Here is a 17,567-nt window from a genome sequence, read left to right as displayed (position 1 = left end):
TATTTGGTTCTATCCAGTTTCCGGCATCCACTTGCAGATAAGGGGGGACTATAGGAGCTAATTTTTTAGCATCAACCAGGCTCAGACTGGGACAGACCTTGAAGGCCAAGCCAACAGATAAATGCAGAGCATGAGGTCAAGAAAGATATTAAAGAGACTCACACCTTATATGGTTCTGGCTCTGCTTCTGCCAGTGTGAATTTGTATAAGATTCGCAGACCTGAAAGGAGCACTGAGATCCCAGTCAAACCTATTTTACAGACTCATTCATCTCTTCACCAGTCATTCAACAAATACTTATTGAACAGATATCCTTGGATCAGAAAGGGAGAGAGACTTGCCTGAGGCTAGTGACGGTAGAACACAGACCCACATCCAAATTAAGTACTCTTGCAACTGCATCACACAAATGCAAGACCTTCTGGATCTTCTTTGCCTTTGCAACAAAAAGCAGTGCACTAGTTCCCAATCTCTAAGATTCTTTTCATCCTAGTTTCTATGTGTGTGCATGCCAGCAAAGCCATGCTACAACTTCCCTTGTTTCCTGTTTCTGTACAAGACCGGAAAGAAAATTTATCTTTCAACATGTCACCTTTTCACTTTGACAAACACTGATTTATTTTGTAATTGATGTCCCAGGAAGGCACACACCTCATCTGCTTGAATGATGACACAATTAATTAGACCAAACAAGGAAGAAAGCCCAGGACAGAGCCCAAGCTACAGGTACTACTTACCACGAGCAGCATACAATTTCTCAGAGCAGAGCAATTTGCAAAAGGGAAGATCAAGGAGATATTCAGGTATGTTAAACTTTCAATTTAGGCCACATCTGTGGGCCAGTAGGTTCCAAAATCTACCTTCTCCATCTAGACATAACAGCGCTCTAAAATGCTAAAGAAAAATCTCTTCATGTATCAAAAATGTTCAAATGTCTATTACCTGTTATGGTCATGGAGGAGGACCCTGTCTGTCTAAGACAGGAAATGATGATGGAGGTTTGTGGGAAGGGAATAAAAAAAGAACACTGTATGTAGAATGGGTTCTATTAGCCAGTGTACTCCTTAAGGCTGCAAGTGACAGAAATTTAAACTGACTTTAAGAAATAAAAAAAAAAAAAAGAAAGATATTTTGCTCCCGGCATGGCTGGAGACTGCAACACAGCATAATATGGAATTTGTCTCTCTTCTCAGGATATCAGAGTTGCTTTCACTCTCAGACCCAGTGGCTGTGCAGGAAAGAGGTTACACACCCAGCCTGAGGCAGCCATCCTTAGAAAGACCTGCTTGCAAAGCCAGCCCTTGGCTGGCATGTGTGAATGTGGGTTCCAGGAAGGTTCCTATTAATATTATTCCCTGGTAAGAATGGCCAATGTGTTTTAAATTGCTTATGCAAACATTATAGTTTATGATGAATACCCATTTTCCTTTTGGGAGTCTTGGGTTTTGCTATGTGCTAGAAGGCAATGGCATTTCACTCCAGTACTCTTGCCTGGATAATCCCATGGAGAGAGGAGCCTGGAGTCCATGGGGTCTTCAGTCCATGGGGCCGCAAAGAGTTGGACATGACTGAGCGACCTCACTTTCACTTTCATGCATTGGAGAAGGAAAATGGCAACCCACTCCAGTGTTCTTGCCTGGAGAATCCCAGGGACGGTGGAGCCTGGTGGGCTGCCGTCTATGGGGTCGGACAGAGTAGGACACGACTGAAGCGACTTAGCAGCAGCAAAGGATGCCTGGGGCTTCCCAGGTAGCTCGGTAGTAAAGAATCTGCTTGCCAATGCAGGAGACATGGGTTCCATCCCTAGGTCAGGAAGATCCCCTGGAGGAGGAAATGGCAACCTACTACAGTATTCTTGCCTAGGAAATCCCATGGACAGAGGAACCAGGAGGGCTACAACAGAGTCAGAGAGACTTAACGACTAAACAGCAACAAGAGAGGATGCCTACATGACCAGCCCCAAATAAAGGTCTTGGGTGCTGAGTTTCTAATGAGCTTCTCTGGTGGACAGCATTTCACATACTGCCAGAGGAATCAAGTGTGTCCCATGTGACTCCATTGGGAGAAGATTCTGGAAGCCTCAGCCTTGGTTCCCCTAGACTTCACCCATGCACCTTTGTCCTTTGCTGATTTTACTTTGTGTCCTTTGCTGTAATAAGTCACAGCCATGAATTCCACTCATGTTGACTCCTCCTAACACAACACTAAATCTAGGGGTGGTCCTGGGGACCCCTGACACAGTGGCAAAATGACCAACAAAAGTTCCGGTCTTATCTTTTCATAGTAACAGCAACTGTTGTAGAAAATCTCTCCCAGAAGTTCCAATCAAAGTTCTTGGCGTATCCTCATTAGCTGCGATGGATTCAGCTTCAGGCATACCACCACTGTGGACCAGTCACCAGAGCCTGAGAGATGACTGTAGTCCCACTGCTAGGCAGACAGGGTCATGCCCTTATCCCTGCAACCAGGGATTGGATCACCAACCCTTACGCACACTGAAAACCAATCACGACAAGGAGAGACATCCTGCTGATGCTGGTGGAAGCGGGGCATGGGTGCTGACCAGCTAAGACAGAACTTCTACCACAGTGGGCACAAATGGGGTGCATTATGAGGACGCATTTGTTATATAAACATTAACCATCAGCAGCAGCAGCACAAAATCACAGAGCCAAGAGAGCTGAACTTACTTTCTTACCCTAAATATATGCTTCCACTTGTGTTTCCCACCTAATCGTCTAAACTGGGAAACTAGAGATAAATCTTTTATCTTGTGCACCACATCTTACTGGGACACCCATCTTTAAATGATTATGTTGTTCCATCTTACCCCCACCTTAGCTCAGGCAATGATCATTGGTTTCTTGGATTACTGACATGGGCAACTGACTGGACTCTGCTTTTGGTTTTGCACATCCAGCCCATCCCACCCATTGTAGCCCAGTTACCTTTCTGTCCTGAGGAGAAGGCCTGATTAGGTCACTCTTCGCCTTAGAGATTGTCAATGGATTCTCACCATCTCCTAGAAAAACCCGAATTCCCTGGTGTGGCACGCCACACCACATCTTCCGTTATCTTGCTCCCACCTACTTGGCAATTTTCCATCAGGTTCCCAATCCATCTGCCCATACTCAATTCTTTGCACAAAAAGAATTCCAGCAGTAGGAATGCCCTGAAGTTCAGGCGACATGCCATCCTGTTTCACGTCATGATTTTGGTCCATTTTGTTCTCCTTGGTCCCACTTTCCCGTGTGGAGATCTCCAGCCAACCCAAAAGACCCATTTCTTCTTGTGTTGTGAGTGATGACTTTCCCAGCTCCCAGAGTTAATCTCTCCTCCCATGATGGCAGCATTGTGCTTGGTACATGCCCATAGCCCTTTCTTAGTATTTATTTGCCCTTCTGAATTCTCAACTAGAGTTCACCTTCATGAAGGCTGGTGTATCGTCTTACCCATCCTTACAGCTCAGTACTGACTTTGAGAAGGACAATGAGCATTGCTTAAAAACCTATGGACTAAATCCACAAATGAAAAAAGACAGGCTGAGGGCTGAGGCTGCGGCTCTCCCACTTACCAGGTAGATGACTTGGGTGTGTCGTTTAACTTCTTTAAGCATTAGTCATCCTTCTTGCAAGACACAGATTGGACCAGCCATCTGTCAGGATTGTCGTGAGGATGAAAGGAGCTAATGTATATGGAACGTCCAGGTGCATGCAGAATCTGGACTGTATCAGGCATCTCATCAAAGCAAGGTATCCCCCAAATGTACCAAACTCATTCAAGATATTAATAATAATAAGGGAAACTGGGTGCAAGGTATATGGGGACTCTGTACTAACTTCATAATTTTTCTGTAAATAATAAACTGTTCCAAAAATTTTTAAAGTTCACTTAAATAAGAAAAAAGCAAGTTCCATCTCTGCCAACCAACCCTCCCTTTCCTTCCTTCTTTCTCATTTCCACCCAAAAATCCTTCAAAGGATGCCTCTTTTTTTTTTTTTTTTAAATATTCTAGTATCACATCATTTTCCTCCCTGCCCCAGAAAATGGATTATTGGGTAGATTTGGGAAATCCTTTTTTAATCTGTTAAGCATTTTTGCCATCATGGGATATGATCTTTTGATATCTAAGCTGTAAAGAAGAGAAGCCTCAAATTGCCACACCTCCTCTGTCCTGAGACCCATCAAAAGGCAAACAAGAAAACAGAAACCCAAGCTTCCTGGTCAAATGGAGATGGTGGATAACGAAAAAAATATCCTTCTGCTTCTCGAGAAGCTGGTGATTTCACTCCGTCTTATGCTGGCTGACAGTGTTCCCTTCAACAGCCCCTCCATCCATCTCAATAAGGAATCAGCACACACAACTCTGCCCACTGCACTCTCCAGATGCGCAAGCCCAGTGCACCGCACGGAAAAGAGAACAGCCATTTGTCTTCCCTGACAGGCCACGTCCGTCCTTGTCATATATTAGATGCTGCTAATAATCTATGTGTACGTGTTTAGGAGAAAAAAAAATGTGTCCTTGCAATAGTCACAGAATGACATGATTTCCTTTCTTCACAAGTATGGAGATGAGCAGCATGTTGGGTCTTCTGATTCTGAGAGAAAAGTCATAAACTCCAGAGGGTCCTACCCAAATTTATGGCTAAGAATGCATCTGAGTCAGGTCAATTCAATCATGCCTTTCCTTGGTATCGAATTTCCTTCCAGGTACAAAAGAATGAAGGCATTATAAAGAAGGCTGAGCACTAAAGAATTGATGCTTTTGAACTGTGGGGATGGAGAAGACTCTTGAGAGTCTCTTGGACAGCAAGGAGATCAAACCAGTCAATCCTAGAGGAAATCAATCCTGAATATTCATTGGAAGAACTGATGCTGAAGCTCCAGTACTTTGGCCACCTGATGCAAAGAGCCAACTCGTTGGAAAAGACCCTGATGCTAGGAAGGACTGAAGGCAGAAGGAGAAAGGGGCAGCAGAGGACAAAATTGTTGGATAGCATCACCAATTCAATGGATATGAATCTGAGTAAACTCTGGGAGGCAGTGGAGGACAGCGGAGCCTGGTGTACTGCAGTTCATGGGGTCACAGAGTCAGATACGACTTAGCTACTTACAACAACAAATTCATCTTCTGAAGGAGGAAACTCACCAGTGGCTATTCAACTATCTGTATCCCTAAGAGAGGAAAAGATTCACAGATCAAGCATCTTGGAAGCTAGCGTTGAGCATAAAAAAGGGGGACAGGAAGTCTGAAGTGCACACAGTAGAAGCTTGAGCATAGGGTTGACTCTGAAAGTCATTCATTAAGGGCATGTGGTAAAGGGGTCTCCAAGATATGAACCAATGAACAAGCAGCAGAAAGTTCAGATTTCACTTCTTCTTTGGCACTGGCCATTATCGACCATGTAAAGCAGCACCACCAGCACTGGACATCCTATACCTTTTTTTAAAATCAGTAATGGAACCACTAAGGATGTGGTTCACAACAGAGAAATACTGTCCAGGGGGCACTTGCAGATGCCTGGAGATATGTTTGCTTGTCACATCTGGGGAAGGGGGTGCAACTGGCATCTAGTGAGTAGAGGCTAGGGATGACAGGACAGCCCCCCATAATGATGAGTTACCCAACCCCAAATGTCAAGAGCACCGAGGTAGAGAAACCTTGCGTGAAAGCTGCTGCTGCTGCTAAGTCACTTCAGTTATGTCCGACTCTGTGCGACCCCACAGACGGCAGCCCATTAGGCTCCCCCATCCCTGGGATTCTCCAGGCAAGAACACTGGAGTGGGTTGCCATTTCCTTCCCCAATGCATGAAAATGAAAAGTGAAAGTGAAGTCGCTCAGTCGTGTCCGACTCTTCGAGATCCCATGGACTGCAGCCCACCAGGCTCCTCTGTCCATGGGATTTTCCAGGCAGGAGTACTGGAGTGGGGTGCCATCGCCTTCTCCGAATGCACGAAAGCAATGGTAGCCAAAGCATTGGTGCTGTCCAGACCGCTTTCAGGAGACGGGAGGGGCCTTGGAGTTGCACAGTTTGCAAAGACACCACAGGTAATTAATTCTGATACTGAAAGCCTCCACCCTGCAATTCAGAATTACTGCTCAGAGAACACAATTGCAAATAACCATCAGCTGCTTGACTAGCATATGCTTGTTAATCCGATTTGGTATTTCACTAATATAGACTTGGAACAGAGCTAACCCTCAGGGAAGACCCCTTTGGCCCAGATACTTATAGAACAAAAAAAAACAAAAAGCCTTCTTTCCTGAGCATTTGATTCTCAAGATGGGCTTTGTCTCTAACTCCATAAATTTATTTTTTAAAGTTTTGTTTTATGTGGACCACTTCTAAAGTCTACTGAATTTGTTACAGTATTGCTTCTGTTTTATGTTTGGATTATTTGGCTATGAGGCATGTGGGACCTGAGCTCCCTGACTAGGGATCAAACCGGCACTCTGCGTTGGAAGGTGAAGTCTTAACCACTGGACTGCCAGGGAAGTCCCTTCATAAACTGATTCAGTAAGTATTTGTTTCTTGCCTCTTCCTGCTACTTGGTGTGCATCTGTCTCTCACAGTCATCCCCACTAAGTCTTTAGCACCTTTATTTGATCCTGCCCCACCCTCTCATCTCCTAATTCCTCCAGAATGACCTAGGACAGCCCATGCATCCAGGCACCCACAGGGGCTACATTCATGACCACAATTTCCTTCACTCAAGGCAGCTGATAGCAGAAAAATATTAGAAAAGCAACCGAAGTGGGTAATTCACATTAATGGCAGGTAACCCCAAAATGTTCCCTGGAAGTATCTGATATTTTTCAAATAAGAATGAATTAGTCACATGAATTTCCACTGCATCAGGCCTTAGACTGCATAACTTGTGCATCCAGGACCAAGTAGGTGTCCAGTAAACATTTATTGAGTATCTGAATGAGCAAGAAAATACCTTTGGGCAGAGGAACTCCCTATAGTTTTTTTTTTTTTTAATTTTATTTTTTTACTTTACAATACTGTATTGGTTTTGCCATACATTGACATGAATCCACCACAGGTGTACATGAGTTCCCAACCCTGAACCCCTCTCCCACCGCCTTCCCCATATCATCTCTCTGGATCATCCCAGTGCACCAGCCCCAAGCATCCTGTATCCTGTATCGAACATAGACTGGCGATTCGTTTCTTACATGATAGTATACATGTTTCAATGCCATTCTCCCAAATCATCCCACCCTCTTCCTCTCCCACAGAGTCCAAAGGACTGTTCTTTATATCTGTGTCTCTTTTGTTGTCTCGCATATAGGGTAGGGTTATCATTACCATCTTTCTAAATTCCATATATATGTGTTAGTATACTGTATTGGTGTTTTTCTTTCTGGCTTACTTCACTCTGTATAATTGGCTCCAGTTTCATCCACCTCATTAGAACTGATTCAAATGTATTCTTTTTAACGGCTGAGTAATACTCCATTGTGTATATGTACCACAGCTTTCTTATCCATTCATCTGCTGATGGACATCTAGGTTGCTTCCATGTCCTGGCTATTGTAAACAGTGCTGCGATGAACATTGGGGTACACGTGTCTCTTTCAATATAGTTTTAATCTTTAAACTTATCATTATCTCTCCCTGAAATTTAAAAAAAGTCCTGTGGGCCTGACAGGAGGTGGTAACCATTCTAACTGTGAGACTCAAGCAAGGTATTTACCAAAAATGGCAACAGCACAAGGTTCCAGGACCCTGTGGTTGCATAATTAAAGGTCCTCAGGGGACCCTAAGATCTGAGACCCTAAGATCTTTCTCTCTCACTGATTCTAATCAGCCTCCCAATGCAGTTCTTCCTTCTCTAGCCCAGAACTCAACCCCCCCTCCATTTTCCCTCCAGCACTCTAAGATAAAAGGAAAACCTAGAGAAACAATACTGATAAAAATGATAGTGGCATATTTTCTAGATTCGAAAGTGAAAGTGAAGTCGCTCAGTCGTGTCCAACTCTCTGCGACCCGTGGACTGTAGCCCACCAAGCTCCTCCGTCCATGGGATTCTCCAGGCAAGAATACTGGAGTAGGTTGCCATTTCCTTCTCCAGGGGATCTTCCTGACCCAAGGATCGAACCCAGGTCTCCCACATTGCAGGCAGATGCCTTAACCTCTGCACCACCAGGGAAGCCCTTAAGTACAAGAATACAGTCTCTCAGAACTGCAACTCAAGAAGGTTCATGTTTGGGAACGCATGTACACCCGTGGTGGATCCATGTCAATGTATGGCAAAACCAATACAGAAATGTAAAGTAAAATAAAAAAAAAAAAAAAGAAAACCTCCTATAGAGACACAGAACTTCAGATCCAAGTACTAACATCGAAGATTTCAAGGGAGGAAAGGAAGCCAGGTTGAAAGAAGAAGGGGAAGGAGGCAGGAGCGAAAGGGGTGGCCTTACAGACGCTCCTGCCACCTACAGATACCCAGGCGTTATAGGACTTTTCCCTGGGCCTCCAGAGAAGGGAGGACTGGAACTCGGCCCTACCAGAAATCAGACCAGACCAGAACCAGAATTCGAGTTCTCTGCCAAGAGGAGGTGATCAGTCTCCAATCCTCAGCTCTAGATTCTAAGGGGACACTGATATAGCACAACATTTTCTAGGAGAAAAAGATCAGCAGTCACAGGGCTTTGTTAAGTCACATCTTAGTTTTAGATACTGTAAAATGTGAAAAAATCTGCATCAAAAACTGGGATATAAAAAAAAAAACTGGGATAATTTAACAGATCTCTGCAAAGGACTAGGTGAGTTACATATTTTGCTTCTGAAATATTATTCCTATTAAAACTGAAGTGTAAATTACAGGGGAGAGCCGGGCCTCCACTCAGGTCCTAGAACCTCACACTCCACAGTCTCTGCTCTCCCCACTGAGACACACAGTTGGTGACTCCCATCAGGACAAAATCCTGACTCTTCTTATATGACCCTCCTCCCAAGCCTCCATCTTTATTAAAAAATTTTTTTATCATTTAGTTTTTAAAAAAAAAAACTTTTTATTTTGTATTGGGATATAGATGATTAACAATGTTGTGATAGTTTCAGGTGAATAGCAAAGGGACTCAGCCATGCATATACACGTATCCATTCTTCCCCAAACTCCCCTCTTACCCAGGCTGTCACATAACATTGAGCAGAGTTCCCTGTGCTCTAAAGTATATCCTTGTTGGTTATCCATTTTAAACATAGCAGTACGTGCAGGCAACCAGAAGTTTGTTCTCTAAGTCTGTGTTTTTCTATTTTGTAAGTTCAAGTGTATCATTTCATTTTAGATTTCACATATAAGGGATGTCAAACTTATTTTTGACATTCCTTCTCTGACTTACTTTCTCCTTCTCTGACTTATTTCACTCAGGATGACCATCTCTAGGTCTATCCATGTTGCTGCACATAGCATTATTTCCTTCTTTTTAATGGCTAAGCAATATTCCATTGTATAATTGTAACCTCCCCCCCACCCGCCCCCCTCGCCATCCTCATCTTGATCGAGAATATCTGGGGAAATTTTCTTACTCATAGAGGACTAACACCATCTCCTCTAAGATGAAGATTTTCCCATCCTGACTCTTTTAGGTAGACAGACAGCTGTCTTACTGTGATGACAGTAAAATGACTCTCATATATTCGAAATAGCAGCCACAACACACTGCTGGTCATTCCTCTGCATCAGGAACCGTTCTGAGACCTTTTTACGTCTCATTTCACATCACCCTCACCACGTCATCATCCCCACTCTGCCAGTAAGAAACAGAGGTCCAGAGACATGAGTAGTGCCAAGGTTAGAAAGATGGTGAGCGGATGGATGGGAGGCAGCCTTAGAAAAGGCCCTGGAAGTCTATGTCCAATGACTCCGGGAGTGGACCCTTGAGCTGAACGAGGACGAGGTGGAAGAAATACCTCACAGCACTCTAGAAACCTCTCTTTCCTTCTCTTCCCTAGGCGACTCATAGTGTCTCTCTAGCTCACTTCACAGAGAGCCTGCATCCCTGTGCTTGAAGGAAATTCACACAGCGGACAGAAGTCTGCTCGCCCCATCAGGGGACCCTGGGGAGCATAGGCGTGGCTGTCCTGTCCCATCCCATGAGCCACGCAGACAGGGCAATCAGGATGTGGCTGGCTTGGTGACACAGTGGTAACTAGAGGCAGGAACTGACATCACTCACGGTGTGAGCTGCACCGTCAGGGTCTCCTGACACATTCAGGGTGCCCTCCATGACCCTTTCTCCTGAGAAGTCTGCTCCCCGTCCCTGCTAATCACAGCCTGCCAGTCACACCTCGCCCAGCCTTTAGATGTGCTGACCCCCACCTGCCATCACCCAATGAACCCCCCATTGGATAAACAGCAGATCCAGCCAGCCACCCTCCCTGCAGGGCTGGGAACCACAGCATCATGCCCCTGGATTCTAATCCTGGAAATCGGAAAAGGAAACTGTCATAGCCCAACAGGAACATTTTCATAAAACAGCTTTGTTTTCATTCCGAAAATGAATCACCTAAAGATACCTCCAGCCCAGACTCTTTTGTAAGATCCAGACCTATTCATTCCATCTGCACATGCCCAACACGGAACTCGTCACCTGGGGCCATCCATTCCACTCCCGCCTGCGTCTCTCTTCGACATCACTTGCTGCCCCCAAGGGCAACATCCTGCTGTACGGCCACTGTCATATCTTGCTTGGACCACAGCAGTAGACAACCTCCCACCTGCTGCCAAAACTTTCTTTCAAGGCACTGGTTTCCTGCTTCATCTTATAGAACAACCCCATGCTGCAGCCAAAGGAGCCTCTTCAAATCTGAAAATCTGAACATCCTTTTCTGTACCTAAAACTCTCAACTGGTTTTCAGTTACCTTTAGATAAAACCCAAAGCTGCAATTGATAAAACCTTTCGTGGTTCTCTTGCCTTATTTCCTACTCTGCAAACCTGGAATCACATGTTTTATCTGTTCACTTACTTAAGGAGCACCTGCCAGGTATTGTTCTAGGTGCTGGGAAAGCGTCAGGAAGAAAAGACCCCTGCCTTCAAGGTACGTACGTATTAGCTGGAAAGACACACAATAATCAGGTAAAGCCAGCCAGGTCGTCCTCGGTATCTGGGGGTCTGTGCGGCTGCCTGGGTGGAGCAGAGCAATCTTAATAAACAATTATGGACTAGATTAGAAGATGATGGATGCAGTAAAAAAAAAAAAAAAAAAAAAAAGGAAAGAACAGCGTGAGAGGGATGGGATGGTATCCCAGGTTGCAGGATTAAAGGGGCCAGTTGGCGGAAATCTTGAGAGAAGCTGAGCTTTGAGCAAAACCTTAAAGGGAGTTCTGGCAGCAAGACAGGGAGGGACCTCGGGGACTAGCATTCCCAGCATGGGGACATCAGAGCAAATGACCAAGGCAGGGCCCGCCTGGCCTGTTTGAGGAACAGACTGCAGTGTGTTTCAGTGTCTGCACAGCTCTCTCTCTGGACCTCTGTCCTCTGGATACTGCATCCCTTCTAAGTGGGGCCATCAGGCTGATGTTGCCATTGCTTCTTCCCTTCACAAGCCTCCCTGGCTAGGACTGCTGCTGCTGCCTAGTCGCTTCAGTCGTGTCTGACTCTTTGTGACCCTTTGGACTGTAGCCCACCAGGCTCCTCTGTCCATGGAATTCTCCAGGCAAGAGTTACTGGAGTGGGTTGCCATTCCCTTCTCCAGGGGCCCTGCCTGACCCAGGGATCGAACCTGGGTCTCTTGCATTGCAGGCAGATTCTTTACCGTTTGAACCATCAGGGAAGCCCCTTGGCCAAGGCTGCTTCCCCTGAAGTGTGATTCTACTTCACTGTGAATTCTGCCTTTCAAGGTACTTTCCACACTTTAATGTAACTGTGAGTTCAGTTGGATCTAGAATCTAGTGGTTAAACTTCTAGTAGGCTCTGAGGTCAGCCTGGGGTCGGCCTGGCTTCCATCCAGGCTCCACCACTGCCTCGCGCAGGCTGTAGGATCTCAGGCAAGACACTTAAAGACTTTTAAGGGGGAAATAAGATAGTCTGGCTCCCCACACAGAAAAAATAGGAATTAGCAACATGGGGGCAGGTCTGGGTTTGTGTGACTTACTATTTTATCCCCAGAGCCAAGGACAGGTCCAAGGGCTCAAAAGATAATGAATTAATGAACGAGTGACTGAATAGATGTGGAAGGTGGGGTTGGAGGAGTAGGGAAGCAGGGGAGGAAGGGATGCGAGAAGGTCCCACACAAAGGGCCTAGAGGGTCCAAAAACCCCTTCAAGGCAAGTGATTAAAACCACAGAAGTTCTTAAATGTCTTGTCAAAAATACTTCCAAAGTTCTTCATATTTTGCCTTTATTGTACACTTCACAGCTGCCCCATGGCTTTGTGGGCAAAGCTGCAAAGTAATGGAGCAGACACCCATTAATGGCATCTGCTGTTACCCCACAGCTGCTGGCAGGAGTCCTTAGAGAAAATGGAACACGGGAAGAATAGTGCAAACTGTCTGTGCGTTTCCTGCAACGGCCCTGCTGCATGGTTCTTGGCTCACTGAGGCCCAGAGGAGTCAAGGAGCCTGCCTGTGGCCACCGAGTCTCCAGAGGGGCTCCAGTTCTGGCTTATTCTACTGGACCAGGACGAATACATGCAGAGGCTTCCTAGGGCTCACAGCTGCTCTAAAGAGGGTGTCCTGGAACTTCACAGGCTGGGCCAATATTCTGCAGATGGAGGTTTTATTTCTCAAATCTGGGGAAAATCACACTTCCTTATGCCTTTGATTCTGCCCCCATGCCAGATGGAGTAGACTTGATCAGGATGCAGAGCCAGGCAAATGCCACATAGGCGATGATCATGGCAGAGACTGAGGCTGGTCTAAGTCTTTATTAAAAAGCTCTTTACCAGGTTCTCTATGTAATGAGTTTAGGTAAGGGGGATTTCACAGCATCCTTCAGGAGTCAAGTCTATATGAGACTGAACACTAGAGTCACTGCAGCCCAGATAAACGAGGTGTTCCAGACCAGAGAAAGCCCAGCAAGGCCAAGTGGCATCAATGTTACTCCAAAGGTTTACAGTGAAAGATATCAACTGCGATTACCTTTATGAGAGAGGAACCTTCCCTCCTGCATCAGTGTTTCACATTTATCGGTCTGTCCTAAGGGACTTCCTTCCTATTCCGTGACCTGGCTTCTAATCATTCGGTTTAGAAAAAATAATCACACATACACGACCCTACACTAAAGAGCACCATACGGAAAAGAGAAGAGCTTACTTACTTTCTTTTCATTTCCTTCTTTTCCCAGAAAAGTTAGGGTGGGCATGGGAAAACCTCAGACACTTGTTATACTCCTTTGCTGATGATAGGTAGACACAGACACAGTATTCCTTCCTTGAAGGCAGGTGCCCTTTTCTAACAACAGCATCTAATATATTCCTCTGCACTGTGGGGGCCTGACTAATGCTTGAAATGAACCAACGAGAGGATGAGCAAATAAAATGCAGCCCCTTAACTGAACTCCTTGCAATCAAACTTCCCCAGCCCTGACCTTGGCCCATATACTCTTCTCTGCCCCAGGAGCTGCCTTGAGTCTCTGAGTCCTCCAAATCCACACCCTTGGGTCATCTCCGGGAGCAGCAAGAGCCTTGGATGCCTTCACATCCACAGAGATATGGGGGTGGGCAGGCTTAACACTAGGATTATTACTGTGGTTGTGACTGGCGACAGAACCCTACCAGCGCTGTGGCAGGTCCTTGCTGGGACAGAATAGATGTGATTTCCCAGCGACAGGTTACCTTTAGGGACCACCTGTCCCTGGGATCTTGCTGGGTTACACTCATCCAGGAGAGACTTACAGCTCTGAACGTATATGGCAGGCTGAGTTTCTCGGGAAGTAGACATGGGAATAGGAGTGAGCACGTCGGGGGTTAACTTAGGGAGAATTCTCAGGACAGCATCTATGAAAGGGGCAGTGTGCCAGCAGGACTGGGCACAGGGAGAAATGGGGCTGCCAGGCAGACACCAGTGGATCCTGCAAGATATCACATGCATCATTCAGTCCATGGTGTGGGGCGTGGCCCGGGCAAGGTGACTCTCTTCACCTGACCATTCCCCAAAGAGGGCTGAGAGCAGAGCCCACCTGCAGGCAGTCTTCCAGCAGCTGGCGGTATGAGCCTTTCCTCCCAAAGGGGAATGTCAGTGTCCACCACACACAATCACTACTCTCATCCTGCGAGAAGGACATGATCATCACCTCTACAGTGACATGGTCCCAGCTGGAGGTGGAGGTTCCTCCCTCCATGGGAGGTGGTGACTCTCCCTCCCCTTCACCTCTCATCATACAGCCAGGGCCCAGTGGATGACTCCTTACAGCCGGTGACCCCCAGCGGGGATGCAACAAATGCCTGCTGAATAAATACATCACTGAATACTGAAGGTCAGCACTAAAATAGGAATAAAATGCCACATGACTATAGGAAAAAATGCCCCTAATGAGTGCAGTGTAATCAGGAAAAAACAAAAACAAATAGATGTGATGGGGCACAGGGAAGACAATACACACACACACTGTGGTCTTAGCTCCAAGTAACCTTGCATCCCGCCAAGCTTCTGTCCCTTTATTTGCGAACTAAAACGATAGATCCAAACATTCTATGAAGAAGAGCTCCGAAAGCTGAGACACACTCTGTTTCAACAGAGTCTGTTAGTGTCATTATTGACACGAATAAGGAAAGTTTTGATCCTGACAAGGAAAAGAGTCCAAGGCTCAGAGTGTTTTGCCCCCATGGTGTGCTGAGGACTTTTTTCAATTATCCCAAAGCTGGGAAGCTCCCAGAAGGACGCAGGCAGAGGCAGGAGTGGGTGAGGAATTTACTCTTCTGTTAGTGAATGGAAACAGAAACCAACTGGAATAGCCTGTGAATCTTGAGAATGCTGTGATTTAAAATCACTAAGCAATATTTCACCTTCAGAGGATAAGGAGCTATAGAGAAGAGGCAGGAGGGATTTTAAACACAGAAGCCAGAGTGCAGAAGTCAGAAAAAAAAAAAAAAAAAAAACACCACTCACCGCTAGGTTTATCTCTCAATGTATTTGTCTAATATTGAGAATATAAAACTAATAACCTAATTTAAAGGATGACACCTGGGAGAGGGGTATTTAAATGGACTGAGACGACCCAGGGGAATGGTGCAGGGAGGGAGGAGGGAGGGGGGTTCAGGATGGGGAGCACGTGTATACCTGTGGCAGATTCATGTTGATGTATGGCAAAACCAATACAATATTGTAAAGTAATTAACCTCCAATTAAAATAAATAAATTTATATTAAAAAATAAAATAGTAGTAGGGTTTGTGCCTGCCACTTCTCTCAAGAATCCACACCAGTTATAAACATTGACTGTCCTCACAATTTCCCACCTGATACTCACACATACCCTGGGGCAGTGACAAGAGTTAGCAATAAAAACTAAGAAGAAACTGACTAGAAAGAACCTCTTAGAAAGCCGAACTTACATACTTCTTTAAAAACCATCAACTTTTTAATGAAAGAAAAAGTCATAAGAACATTTTCAAACACTCTATAATGAATACCCATCACCACCATCTCACAGGCTTTCTCAGCAATCAAAGTATCATTTGATAAAAAGGGAAAACCGATAAACGCGTGTCTCCACACAAGGAAGCCAACACTCAATTATGGGCACACAAAATACACACATTTGATGTCTGTCTCTTACAAAGCAATTCAACAACCCTCAACTGGGTTCTCCGATGAACACAGATCTTACCTCTTCAATTATTAATGACATACAAGCCAATCCCTGTTTTCCTCTAACAAGTATCAAATGAGAGTAGAACAGATGCTCACCTCTGTTTATAATTCCTTGTCTATTTCATTAGCATGACCTCATTAAGAGTTGCCCTCACATTAAAAAAATAAATACAATTGCTATTCTTGTTATGTCAGTCGACACCTTCAGATATCAGGAAAAAAAATAAAAGAGCTACAATTACCTTTGAACTTGTGGAACACAGCCCAGAGCTCAGCAATGTCTGTTGCAAAGGTGATGTCTGTGTCAAGGACGATGACCCTCTCCAGGTTGGCAGGAAGAGTCTTGGTGAGGACAAGCTTCATCAGACCATAAATCCCAGAGTAGTGTTTGTTGGGGATCCAGGAAACTTCAGACTAGACAGGGAAGTGAAGAGAAAGAGTAGGAGAAAGCAAAAAAAAAAAAAAAAAATCACTACATTTAATTTTTTGCACAAGCATTATAAATAGTGCCTGGTACATAAAAAGGTTCCGATAAAAATTGTTGAGTAAATGAATGAATATTTTCTTAAAGATTTGTTCATGTAATTTATAGTTTGGCTTGTGAAGTTCTTTTGGAAGAAGATGTATCTGAATCAAGGGAGAAGGAGAGTAATGTTTTTGAAATAACTACCCCATGCAAATACATTAAAATAAGATTTCTGTTATTATAGAAATTATATAGGCTCACTGGAGAAAACAATATTCACAAAAGAATAAACAAAAGTTTCAAAAATGGAATCATACTGTATATATATTTGCAACCAATGTCTAATTGTTCCTGGATAGATATATTTCTTACAGTCTTATTCCATTTCTGTGCCATTAAAAATGATTACTTAATGGTATCATTAAGATGTACACTTATCTATTTTTTATTTTTCAGATGGACTTCTTTTTTTACATAAATTTATTTATTTTCATTGGAGGTTAATTACTTTACAATATTGTATTGGTTTTAGCAGGTTATGGTTACTCCATTCTTTTTACTCTCAGATAAAGACACAGGAAGGACCTGCTCACTATCTATATGCCATTCTTCACTGGGTAGCAAGACCGGATGTATAGCCAGCAGGGTGACCCATGGAGTGCTATACTGAAATCCTCACATGCTACTAAGGAATGACAGGTGGCTTATTGGGAAAGAACCCGCCTGCCAGTGTGGGAGAGGCTGGTTCAGTCCCTGGGTCAGGAAGATCCCATGGAGTAGGAAATGGCAACCCTCTCCAGGATTCTTGCCTGGAGAATCCCATCCCTGGCGGGCTACAGTCCATGGGGTCCCAAAGAGTCAGACACCACTGAGCAACTGAGAACATACAAGAACAAACAAAGGAATAACAAATGTCCCTCAGGTGGTGGGCACATCAGCGAGCCACACACCCTAGTGCCATTTGATAAAAGTGCTAATGATACTACTAGTACTACTACCACTACTACTGATAATGAAGGCTAACAATAATACTGAACACCAGTGTGACGAAAGCTTCCAGAAGCACAGGTCATTGATGAAGACCCTGTGGGCAGGGTCTCGTCTCAGCTGCCATGGGAATCTCCATGGAAGCCAAAGTACACTTGTTTTCAAGAAATGAACATTTGGAATGGAACCCTTTAATGGAAAATGTGGTCACATCATAAAAATTCCAAAAAATATTCTCCCTTTTGGTCCTTATAATTCCATTCAAGGACACTTTTTTTTTTTTAAAGTCACACTTAAGAACAAGATCAAAGTTTTATTCCTGAAGTTCATCACCATGTCATAAAAGT

At 44.6% G+C, this 17,567-nt stretch overlaps 1 protein-coding gene across 2 annotated transcripts in view; it reads right to left on the bottom strand.

Annotated features, from left to right (window-relative positions):
• Window positions 1-17,567, bottom strand: part of LARGE1 (LARGE xylosyl- and glucuronyltransferase 1) — a 614,612-nt gene that overhangs the window by 238,530 nt on the left and 358,515 nt on the right. For both annotated transcript variants that reach the window (XM_040234777.1, XM_040234778.1), the window contains exon 6: window positions 16,010-16,181. In XM_040234777.1, coding sequence (XP_040090711.1) covers window positions 16,010-16,181 — 172 coding nt within the window. The remainder of the gene's footprint in view (window positions 1-16,009; window positions 16,182-17,567) is intronic.

Source organism: Oryx dammah, unplaced genomic scaffold (assembly GCF_014754425.2).
Source record: "Oryx dammah isolate SB20612 unplaced genomic scaffold, SCBI_Odam_1.1 HiC_scaffold_29, whole genome shotgun sequence".
NCBI lineage: Eukaryota > Metazoa > Chordata > Mammalia > Artiodactyla > Bovidae > Oryx > Oryx dammah.
The sequence above is the reverse complement of the archived record's forward strand: the minus strand, read 5'-3'. Positions and strand labels throughout refer to the sequence as shown.